The sequence below is a fragment of the Notechis scutatus genome, chromosome 3 (genome assembly GCF_049901735.1).
Source record: "Notechis scutatus isolate UNSWTSFEM ecotype Mainland chromosome 3, rNotScu1.2, whole genome shotgun sequence".
Classification (NCBI taxonomy): domain Eukaryota; kingdom Metazoa; phylum Chordata; class Lepidosauria; order Squamata; family Elapidae; genus Notechis; species Notechis scutatus.
Genome location: NC_142011.1, coordinates 208,429,260 through 208,441,689, shown reverse-complemented (window position 1 = coordinate 208,441,689; position 12,430 = coordinate 208,429,260). Strand labels below are relative to the sequence as shown.

The 12,430-nt window shown below is 45.6% G+C and overlaps 1 protein-coding gene across 1 annotated transcript in view; it reads right to left on the bottom strand.

The window, feature by feature from the left end:
* LOC113428449 (ubiquitin carboxyl-terminal hydrolase CYLD-like) overlaps positions 1-12,430 on the bottom strand; it is a 37,247-nt gene that overhangs the window by 24,306 nt on the left and 511 nt on the right. The window contains exons 2-5 of the mRNA XM_087959016.1: positions 8,448-8,936; positions 5,635-5,913; positions 1,811-1,886; positions 1,002-1,201 (exon numbers count right to left, since the gene is read on the bottom strand). Coding sequence (XP_087815142.1) covers positions 1,002-1,201; positions 1,811-1,886; positions 5,635-5,913; positions 8,448-8,927 — 1,035 coding nt within the window. The 5' untranslated portion in view covers positions 8,928-8,936. The remainder of the gene's footprint in view (positions 1-1,001; positions 1,202-1,810; positions 1,887-5,634; positions 5,914-8,447; positions 8,937-12,430) is intronic.

Below are 12,430 nucleotides of genomic sequence, written 5' to 3'. Positions count from 1 at the left end.
AGGACAGGCATCCTATTACAGGTAGTCCTCGACTTGTGGCCGCCATGGTGCCCAACATTTATGCTGCTAAGCGAGACATTGGTAATTAAGTGAGCTTTGCCCCCATTTTAGGACCTTTCTTGTCACAGTGGTTAAGGGAATCCCTGCAGTTGTTAAGTTCATCGCACGGTTGTTAAGTGAATCTGGCTTCCCCGTTGACTTTCGTGGTCTGGAGGTTGCCAAAGGGGATCACGTGATCCCGGGAGACACTGCGACTGTCATAAATGGGACTCAATTGCCAAAATGTCCACATTTTGATCACGTGACCATGGGGATGCTGCAACGGTTGTGTGAAAAATAGTCCCTTATTTCAGTGCTGTGGTAACTTTGAATGGTCACTAAACGAGCTATTGTAAGTTGAGGATTACCTGTATTTGATCATTTCAATAAGCATTTTTGTACACACATTGTGTGTGTGTGTGTGTGTGTGTATAGTGTGTGTGTATACACACACACAAATATATATATATATATACACACACACATACATACATATGTATATGTGTTTTCTCAAGTTTTCGCGGGTACTTACATGTATGGCATTCAGCTTTGTTCGGGTATTTTCCCACTGTCATTGTAGTTGTGCTTTTAAAGTTCTTTGGTTATTCGGGTTTTCTCCCGCGTAAGATTGGAAGTATCTAGGCAACGTTTCGATGAAGTCTCATTCATCATCTTCAGAAGCCTGATGATGGCAGATGAGATTCTGCCGAAACGTTGCTACAACTTTAAAAGCACAACTACAATGACGTGGGAAAATACCCAAACAAAGCTGAATGCCATATATGTATATGTATATATATACACACTAGCTCGATGCCTGTGCTTCACTACGAAACTATGTGATCGGGATTATTTTGGGGGGAGGAAAATAAGGGGGGAAAATTCTGCCTCTGCCTACCAGCATCCATCGGTATTGAGAGAGAGGGGGGGGGGGGACACAGTACAAAAGGATGGTTGCTTACCAACTCAATTCCAGCCATCCTATGCTGGGCATTAGGCAGGCAGCCAATCCAACGGATAGTCCCTGTCATAGCACGTCCCTCGTCTAAGTTGATCTGCACCACAGAGTTGACATCTAGAGAGGAAGCCTTGTCTTGTGAATTCACTGAATTATCGCTTCTTCTCTTACGTTCGAGATAATCCTGGAGCCCAGAATCCGAGTCTATATATCAAATACAGAAAAACGAGGCCGGTCTATTTATTTCTGCTCAACCTTTTTTAATTCTGATGTGACGATGTTTGGCTTTCCTTGTTTTCTAAAAGCCCAGAGAGGAGCAGGTGTGACACCCTGCTCCGTTATATTTGACTACAGGCAGTCCTTGACTTACAACCATAATCTGAGCCCCAAAATTTCTGTGTTTTTTTTTAAGTGAGGCATTTGCTAAGTGAATTTTGGCTCATCTTATGACCTTTCTTGCCCCGGTCGTTAAAGGAATCACCGCCGTTGATAAGTTAGTCACATGGTTGTTAAGTGAATCGGGCTTCCCCACTGGCTTTGCTGGTCAGAAGGTCGGAAAAGGGGATTCATGTGTCCCTGGGACACAGCAACGGTCGTAAGTCCAAGTCCGTTGCCGAGCACCTGAATTTTTGATCGTAGGGAAACGACGAAGGTCATAAGTGTGAAAGACGGTCCTAAATCACTGCTTTCGGTGCTGTTGTAACTTCGAACAATCACTAAACAAACAGTTGTAACTTGAGGATTACCTGTGTCCTTGTTTTTCAGTCAGCCTCCAAACTCAGGGCAATAAAAACTGTCCAAAAAGCCATTTACCTAAGCAGAGCAGCTCCTCCTTTACCACCGAATCCAGAGGGATCTCCCGGAAAACGTCTGCCGAGCCCTCTTCCTCCTAAAACGAAGGAGAGAAGGAATAAACTTCACTGGGTTTTAAGACCTGAGGGATAGTTGTGGATGGAATGGAGGGAGCCTTCCTTCCAACATAGAACAGGTGCTGGAACTGCATCGTTGCACCTGCCCAGAGTCTTCTGAACTGTGAGAAATAAATTGGATAAATAGTTTGTTTTGATGTCCCAAATGTGTTTTTTTCCCCCCAAAAGGCAACTGGACTTCCTTGGGGGTTTTGTTTTTTGTTTTGCTTCTCAAAACTGGAGAAGCTTCTTGGATGAAAAGCAAAATGTTTTCAAAAGAAAACAAACGAAGACAGTCTAATTGCCTTTTTTTTGTGTGTTTGTGTGGGAGGGGATACCCCTGGGACAACCATGACCTGGATGATTGAGAATATCCACAGGGAAATTCAAGCTGATGAATTTACATTAGAAAAAAAAATGCATTGTGTCATTTTCCTTACGCAACTGGATTCCAAATCAATCTAGTCAAGGGCAAAAGACAATTGAAATTTCAGCCCAATCTTTGCCCAAGTCTAGAGGATTGTTTTAAAATGAAGTCCCCAAGGTGCCTTTTTTTTTTTTCAAGAGGCAACTGGACTTCCTGGTTTTTCCTTTGAAGACATTTCGCTTCTCATCCAAGAAGCTTCCCAGCTGAAACAGCTTCTTGCATGAGAGACAAAATGTCTTCAAAGAAAAACCAGAGAGTCCAGCTGCCTCTTGAAAAAAAAGGCCCCTTTGGGACAACCAGGATCTGGATGACGGAGAATCTCCATAGACAGCTTTTAGGAAGGCATTTTTCTATACAGTCTATTATATAGTCAACTAGTAGTACGTAGTAGTAAAATAAGATCACCCTGTATTTATGAGAAATGAAATCCTCTTTGCCCTCACACCCTTGCCTCTGTATTTTATTCGAAGGTAGTCTAAAATAACTCCCTCATTTTAAAATAATGTTACTTGGAGGAAAAAGGTTTTCTTTCAGAAAAACACATGTTCAGAGATCATCCTTGTTGGTCTACAAAGAAAGTGGTGTCCATCACAAAAAATCCAGGGGAAATATTAAGTGCCACATTCAGTTCACGAGGGTGCTGACAACAGCTGCTGAGAACCTAATCTTATGAAAAGATTGGTGACATAACTAATTTGTCTGTAAACCACCCGGAGTCACTTGGAAAGTGAGATAGGTAAACCAGATTGGAGAGAGAGAGAAGGAGAAAGAGAGAGAGGAATAGGGAGAGAGGGAGAGGGAGGGAGGGAGAGAGAGGTGGACAGATGGACAGATAAGTAAATCAATCAACTGATAAATAAACAAATAATATTTTGGAGAACCCTGCAGCATGTCAATTGGCAACACACTTGTGGAGCCCTCAAATTAGTCCAAACCTCACTAAATTAGCAATTCCCAAGAAATACCAATGTTTCTTTGCCAGTGTTCTCAGGCGTCAGATGGTGAGAATCTCATGAAATTTGGCAATCCTGGGTCACTTCATCTCTATCTACCCAGTGACCGTATCCTTATAAAAAGTAAAAGGTTGCCTCAATACACAAAGAATTGCCTATGCTGTGTTACAAATTGAGTAATCAGTTCACTTGGGGAAGACGGGCGTTTTCTAATACGCTCTTGAGTTCACTTAATAAATGCTTTCCTCCTATAATTCAGCCATGACGATTCTGTTTTATTTCTTTCTGCTCTTAAATAGGCATGCCTGGGTCTGCCTCGTGTTCTTTGACCTTCTCCTCTTTTTTATACGCCTCGTACAGTATGGAATCCCAAGACCTTCCTCTCCAGGTGAGCAAACCACTTTGCTATTTTTTTGTATGTGGCTTAAGATGGGTTCTATGCCTATTCTTTCTCTTATGATTTCATTCCTGATTTTGTCTTTTCTGGTCACTCCAGCTACTTTCCTCAAAGGTCCATGGTGACTTAACTTTTGTTTATGTTTTTATTGTAAACATCCATGTTTGGCCCTGGTAGCGTATGTCCCCATATGTCCCCTGCAGAGACATTGGACGCCCGCAAGCTAATTAGTTTCCAATTTTCTTCTACCTTTCTCAAAGCAAGTATTATAAGCTTTTACAAAACCTTTATTTCCTTTCCCACCTAAGAAGCAAAGAAACAAACCGGTTTAAGGGAATGGAGGTTTTCTGAAAAAACAAAAACAAAACCAGCTCATATTTTTCTCTCTCAAAATAAAAAGGCCATTATTGTTTGTAACTGTTCCCAAGGGGTATCTGGTTATCCAAGTGAGTCACAAAATGCATGAACAGAAAGAATCATATGGACCACAAGCTCTTACAATGCAGCCAGCTCAATGTGTGTGTGTGTGTGTGTGTTTGTTTAGAGGGTTTATAGGGCCGCTCAGTCACTCTCAGTGACAAACAATTAGGACAACCCCCCCCCCTCCAGTTGTGTTAGGACTATAGCTCCCCCAATTCTCAGCAACCCAGCCAATACAGAAAAGGCTGTTTTATACCGCTGTAACCTATCACAAAGGATGATATGGTAGCAGCCTTCCAGTACTTGAGGAGCTGTCACAGAGAAGAGGGACTCGCTTCATTCTCCAAAGCATTTGAGGGCCGGAAGTAAAGGGTGGAAGATGATTCAAGAGAGAACCTACCTAGAACTAAGGAGAACTGTCCTGGCAGTGAGGACAATCGACTAGTGGAACGGCTTGCCTTTAAGAAATTGTGGGTGCTCCATCACTTGGTTTTCAGGAGGAGACTGGACAGCCATTTTTCTGATATGGGATCTCTTGCTTAATCAGAGAGCTGGTCTAGAAGACCTCCAAGGTCCCTTCCAATCCTATTATTGTAGGAGATAACCAGGCCCAGCCCGAGGGAGGGAGGGATCAAATGCATCATCAGTTTAGAGTCCCTTCATGCCCACAAGAGATCTGTCTAGCCTTCCTTGAATTCTATTGACTCTTATTTACCGCCTATTTGCCCTGGCTGTTAGTAGTCCGGATTCTTGTTTAGAGGTAGCATGAAATAAACTTCTGTTCATTTTGGACCTAACTCTACCTCCCAATTCCTTGCACCTGACAATTATTCTATGCTTTTATCTTCTAAGGCTGATGAAACAGCTTTCCTGAGCTTCACACCTGCTTAGCCTGATGCCCAACACTATTCAAGCATCAAGTATTTGATTGGTGAAGCAAAGATTAGCTCAGTCAAGTTGCCCACTTAGAATGTCATTCTACTTCCCCAGTTAAAAGCTGCCACAGGACCAGCTAAGATGCTGTCCCAGCCTTTAACACGGAAGTATCAACATTTGGGCCTTCTCTCTGCCCAAGGCACCTCACAGGGAAAAGAGAAGGAGGGAGGGGTATTAGGTATGTTCATCACCTTAAATTATACATGAAAATTACAAAGGCAGGGTAGAAATAAGTGTCAGGTTTATAGAGATTCTCAATCTTCCAGGTCATGGCTGCCCCAAAAATTATTTTCAAAAGGCAGCTGGACTGTGTTCTTCCATTAAAATTAAGTGTGGTTGTTTATTTGCAGACGTTTCATTACCCAGATAGGTAACATCAGTGCTGGTGAATGTGGGGTTTGAAAATGTTTTGCTTCTCATCCAAGAACTGAAGAACTGAACTGAAGATGCTTCTTGGATGAGAAGCAACACGTTTTCAAAAAGAAAAAGAAAGCTTGATTGTCTTTTTAAAAGCACCTTTGAGACAAGAGGAAAAAAGCTAATCAAACCAACAAATAAATTTCAGGAGTTAAGTTTTCTCTTCGAGACCTCCTTACCGGACATACTTTCACCATCCACTGATTCCCCTCCTGATACACTTCCAGGACTATCCCTCGTGTGAAGGCATCATCTAAATAAAAGCCGACGGTGTCGCCCATTTTCACTGGCATGATTCCGTCAGTCTTCTGCCTTTTCTCCTCCTCTTGGTCGGTCTCTGAGGCTGGCAGAAACTGCAGCTTGTTGAATGGCAGGAAAAGGCCGCAGTTGGGTTTACACGTGAAGTATTCTACCCCGTGGCAGGTGCCGGCACAGCGGCCTCTGCCTTCACCGTCACCCTAGAGAAGTAGCAGACAGAGGTCATGACTGAGGGGACTCCACAGCGCAGCCTTATGCTAGGGGAGCCCAACCTTGGCAGCGTTAAGGTTTGTGGACTTCAACTCCCAGAATTCCCCAGACTATCCACAGGATGTCTGGTTAGGGTTAAAGCAAGTCTCTTTCCCCGAGGAGATAATAACTCTTAGATTTGGGGCAGAGGTTGAATCGTTCTGGGTGCATTGCACTAATTCGCTATTTCTCAACCCTGGCAACTTCAACTCCCAGAATTCCCCAGCCATCATGTATACAACAGGTGGACTTCAACTCCCAGAATTCCTCAGCATATCCACAGGATATCTGGTTAGGGTCAAAGCAAATCAAAATTATTTCCCCAAGGAGATAATCTCTCTTAGATTTGGGGCAGAGATTGAATTTTTCAGGGTGCGTTGCACTAATTCAGTATTTCTCAAACTTGGCAATTTTAAGACAGGTGGACTTCAACTCCCAGAATTCTCCAGCCAACTGGCTAGGAATTCTGGGAATTGAAGTCCACAGGTGTTAAAGTTGCCAAGGTTGGACACCTCTGCTTTCCATTCTTTTTACTCTAAACAGCAGCAACTGTGAATTCTAGCACAGAGACCCTTCACAGGAGTCAGCAGAATCCCGATACAGGCAGTCCCCAACTTACCACAGTTTATTTGGTGACCGTTCAAAGTTATAACGGCACTGAAAAAAGGGTCTCATGACCCATTTTTCACACTTATGACCAATGCAGCATCCACATGGTCAAAATTAAGATGCTTGGTAGCTGACTCATATTTATGACGGTTGCAGTGTCCCGGGGTCACATGTTCCCCTTTTGCGGCATTCTGACCAGCAAAGTCAATGGGGAAGCCAGATTCATTTAACAACCATGTTACTAACTTAACAAATGCAATGATTCACTTAACGACTGTGACCAGAAAAATGGGGCAAAACTCCCTTAAACATGTTTCACTTAGCAAGCTAAACTTTGGTGTCAATTATAGCCGTAACTCAAAGACTACCTGGGATCAGACTATATCACTATGTTTTTTTTTTACTTGATCTAGATTTGTACAACAAACATTCAACAGACTAAGACTCAAGATGTAAGTTATCACTAATATTTATTTGTAAGTTATATTTAAGAACTACCCATCTCCCTCACAGAGGAGTATACAATAAAATATTACAAGCATCAAAAACAGTATGTAAAATTTAAAAGAGGCAATAAAATGCTAAAATTGATTAAAAAGTAGGGTGGGGGTAGAGCTTTCAGGGTGCCAAATCAGCCCTGTGGCTGCATGCTTCCCTGGACATCCCATAAATGCCTTTATAGAAGGATAGGAGAGTGGGGGGGCTCGCCTCACTCCCGAGGGAGGGAAGTGTTCCACATGCTGGGGGCAACGGCAGAGAAACCCCACCAGTTAGAATTCTTTGGCCAATGAGATCCGCAGCATAGAATAGTCCTCCACTTACGGCCAGAATTGAGTCTAAACTTTCTATTGCTAAGCAAGGCAAGTTGTTAAATAAATGTTGCCCCATTTTATAAAGTTCTTTTTTTTTTTTTTACCAGTTCTTAAGCGAATCACTGTACTGGTTAAGCGAAGATGACTTTGCTAGTGGGAAGCCGGCCGGTCAAGTTACCAATGACCACTTGACCTTGTGACAGTACAACTGGCATAAATACATGCCCCTTGCCGAATGCCTGGGTTCTGGTCACGTGACCATGGGGTAAGTGTAAAAACTGGTCGTCAAGTCACTTTGTTCAGTGCCATGTAGCTCTGATTACATCACTTAGTTTAGATGATGAAATGTCGGGATGAAAACCTCCAAGCTCAGAGGGCACCAAGGACCCCACATTTCAACCCTGAGCTACAAAGATTCTCCTTTATTGCTGTAACTTTGAATGGTCACTAAAAAAATGGTTGTAAGTTGAGGACTACTTGCATTTTAAATTTCCATCCTTCCAAAACGGAAAAGTGTTCCATTCATGCTGAAGTTGAAAACTCACCATATCACCTGCTTGAGGAGACAGGTCTGCATACAACGGGTTTCAGCTGACTACAGGTACAGGTGAATTCGTTAAAGGAGAAGAGAGTGAGCATATATTGGAAGTATACAGGCAGTCCTTGACTTATGACCACAAATGAGCCGAAACATTTGTGCTGTTAAGTGAGACATTTGTTGTCAGTTTTGCCCCGTTTTACGACCTTGCCACTATTGTTAAGTGAATCCCTGCAGTTGATAAGTTAGTCACCCAGTTGTTAAGTGAATCTGGCTTCCCCGCTGACTTTGCTTCAAAAGGGGATAACGTGACCCTGGGGCACTGCGACCGTTGTAAGTATGAGTCTATTGCCGAGCAGGTGAATTTTGATCACATGACCGTGGGTATGGTGTAAAGGTCATAGGTATGAAAAACGATCCTAAACGTTTTTCAGTGCTGGTGTAACTTTGAACGGTCACTAAGTGAATTAAGTTTCCCAGAGTCTGGCCCAAAAATAGAAGCCCTTTTTTATTACATCCCGCTTACCTGCAATTCCACTCCAAAGTAAATTGGATAGACCCCTGATGGTAAAGGGCAGTTGTGGAGTTTCCCAATGTAGCGGATGGCCGCAGGGGTAAACTGATCCTCCAGATCGACCAAGACCTGCTGACCTGGTTCAGCCGTCATGGCGGCATCGAGAACCTGCCTGTCTAGAAAACAGTTCAAGCGTTCCTGTGCGTTGCTAATGGCCAGAAGGAAGTCGGCCATCTTCTCGTTCACCGGCTGCAGGCTTTCCACGTCCACAGTAGCCACGGAACCATCCTGTTCCATAATAAACCGCCACATGCGAGTAGACGACCTGCTAATGTGCTGCAGGTATGTCTGTTCTCTCAGAAAACACATGCTCCCTGCGTGGAAAAGCTTGCTGCCATAATGGTAGTTTTCAGTCAAGATGTAATACATGTTTCTTTCCAACTCTGTAGGCTGGTATGAAGTGTGTGTGACTGGGGTGTCCATCTTATACATTCTTCCGTCCTAAAATAAACAAAGGTACGATCAGTCTCAGACCCAATTTATTTTTTTCAGATACAAAAATAGCCTCATCCAAATATGTATGTATGTATGTATGTATGTATGTATGTATGTATGTATGTATGTGTGTGTGTGTGTGTGTGTATATATATATATATATATATATATATATATATATATATATATATATATATATATATATATATATATATATATATATATGGATCTTTGTTATGGTTCTCTCCGCGTATTCAAGTATCTAGCACGTTGGAGTCCACTCGCCATCTTCAGGCTGGTGCTTCGGCTTAGTGCCAGTGCTTAGTGGCACTGCTTGCACTGGCACTAAGCCGAGCACCAGCCTGAAGATGGCGAGTGGGACCAACGTGCCAGATCTGAATCTACGCGGAGAGAACCAATAACCAAGATCCACATATAAATACCGAGAACCTCAGAAAACATATATATATATATATATATATATATATATATATATATATATATATATATATATATATATATAATGTGTATATATATATATATATATATATATATATATATATATATACACACACACACACACACACTGAAACTGAAACTGCTAGAGAAGATAAACCAGCACGTGCCCCCTTGATCTCCAAGGATCAGTTATTTATTTAGAGCGAGGACAATGCAAAGTGTTTGAAAGACATCCGAAGCACCTTCACAGAATGATGGTGCCAAAATAATATTGTAGGGCCTGTTTCGATAGCATTGAGATGTCCCCAAAAGTGCACAAGTCAACTAGAATTGCTAAGCAATATAGTTATACCTGGAATAACAATGGAAGGAGCGTAGTGGCATTCTGTACAGTAGAGATGTCAACATCGAAGCAATTGTGGTGACATGCAGACAACAACACATATGTATATAGGTAGTCCTTGACACACAACAGCTCATCTAGCGGCCACAAGTTACAACAGCCCTGAAAAAGTGACTTAGGACCATTTTTCGCAATTAAAACTGTTGCAGTATCCCCACAATCATGTGATTAAATTGCAGGTACTTGAAAACTGAGTCATATTTAGGACAGGTGCAGCATATGACAGGGGTCATGTGATCATCTATGTTTTGTGTGTGTGTGAGAGAGGGGGAGCAGAGGAAGAGGGGAGAAGAGAGAGGGAGGGAGGAGAGGGAGAGAGAGGAAAGGAGGGAGGGAGAGGAAGAGAGTGAGGGGAGACTGAGAGGGAGGGAGATGGGGAGAGGAAAGAGAGGGGGAGAGAGTGAGGGGAGACCAAGGGAGAGAGGGGAGGGGGAGAGCCAGAGAGAAGGAGGAAGAGAGGGAGATGGAGAGAGAGAGGAAAAGAGGGAGGGAGGGAGAGGAAGAGAGTGAGGGGAGACTGAGAGGGAGGGAGATGGGGAGAGGGAAAGAGAGAGGGGAGAGAGTGAGGGGAGACCAAGGAGAGAGGGGAGGGGAGAGCCAGAGAGAAGGAGGGAAGAGAGGAGATGGAGAGAGAGAGGAAAGAGGGAGGGAGGGAGAGGAAGAGAGTGAGGGGAGACTGAGAGGGAGGGAGATGGGGAGAGGGAAAGAGAGAGGGGAGAGAGTGAGGGGGAGACCGAGGGAAAGAGGGGGAGGGAGAGGGGAGAGCCAGAGAGAAGGAGGGAAGAGAGGGAGATGGAGAGAGAGAGGAAAAGAGGGAGGGAGGGAGGGAGGGAGAGGAAGAGAGTGAGGGGGAGACTGAGAGGGAGGGAGATGGGGAGAGGGAAAGAGAGAGGGGAGGGAGAGAAAGAGAGTGAGGGGGAGACCGAGGGAGAGAGGGGGAGGGAGAGGGGAGAGCCAGAGAGGAGGGAGGAGAGGGAGAGGAAAGGAGGGAGGGAGAGGAAGAGAGGGAGGGGGAGACTGAGAGGGAGGGAGATGGGGAGAGAGAGAGGGGGAGTGAGGGGGAGACTGAGGGAGAGAGGGGAGAGCCAGAGAGAGGGAGGGAGGAGAGGGAGGGAGAGGGAGATGGAGAGAGAGAGGAAAAGAGGGAGGGAGGGAGGAAGAGAGGGGGAGGGAAAGGGGGAGAGCCAGAGAGAGGGAGGGGAGACCGAGAGGGAGGGGGAGAGAGAGAGAGATGAGGGAGATATTCTCTCTTCTTGTATAAGAAGCGAAATGCCTTTAAAAAGCACTTTGGGGAAGTAAAAAAAGATATTCAGATCCTGAGATGTGCATTTCAGAAGACCACAATTGTACAAAGTTTTGGTATTTCCCAATATTATGTGAAAGTGAAAGCTGAATTTTCAAGAAGCAGGACAGGAAAACTGTCATCTGGACCCTTTGGGACTTAAGATTGTTCTCTTTCAGACCTTTCATTACCCAGCTAGGTTCTCCTCATCAGGGCTTAGGGACAAATCATTCGGAAGAAAACTCTGAAGAGAGTGACTTATGACCGCTTTTCACACTTATGACCTTTTCTCCCACTGACGACCGCCTCACAGTCACGTGACTTACATTCCGACACTTGACAACCGATTCATATTTATGACGGTCGCTGGGCTCACGTGACCCATTGTTTTTGGCAACCTTCTGACCAGCCAAGTCCATGGGGGGTGGGGATGGGGGGAGAGCCAGATTCGCTTAACGACCGCGTTCCTAACTTAACCACCGCAGCGATTCGCTTAACAACGGTGGCAGGAAAAGTCGTAAAAGGGGGCAGGGCTCACTTAGCCCATTTCTCGTTTGACCACAACGATGCTAGGCTCCCTGGCGGTCGTAGGTCGAGGACTACCCGTAGAAACCAACCCATAATAGGCGACTCAGAGGCCGCGTCTGAAGGGCAACCAGCTGCCAGCGACGGCGCACGGCTGGAAGACCCCGAAGGGCCCGGTTAGCGACGGATCGTGAGGGGGGAAATCTACCTCGGAGGCCGCCGGGAGTCAAAGGCTGCCTGAAGTGAAGCGGGAACGGCGGAAAACCACACCGGTCGAGGTCCCCGTTGCGGGAGAGGGTCCCTCAGCCGTCCCCGGCCTTCCCGCAGCCTTTCGTCGCCCGGCCTCGCCCTTCTCCCAGCCAGCGGGGCAACGGCAGCTCCGGGGCCGACACGTCCGCGGGACTGGGGGCTTCTAGGCTCCCTTCGGGGATGGGGACGAGGACGGAGCGAGGGGACGGCCCGGCTCGGGCCCGCCACCGTTCGTTCGGTCGCCCGCCCGTCAGAAAGAGCAGAAGACGTTTCTGAGGGAAACTCTATGAGGAAACGGCGCTCCCCTCAGTCGGCCAGGCGACGGGCGTGACGTCACCCGCCGGACGGCCAATCGGCAACCGGAACGACAAACGAGGGCGTCCCTCCCGCCAACGGGCTCGCCCAATCAGCGACGGAATTGGAAGGGAGGATGGGAGAAGAGGCCGCAGGGAGAGTTCTCTTTTCCCACCCCCTCCCCTTGACGGACGCCAAGGCTCGCCCAATCAGCGACGGGTTGGAAGGGAAGGCGAGAAGAGGGCCCAGTGAGAGTTCTCCTTTGCCACCCTCTCTCCTTGATGGACG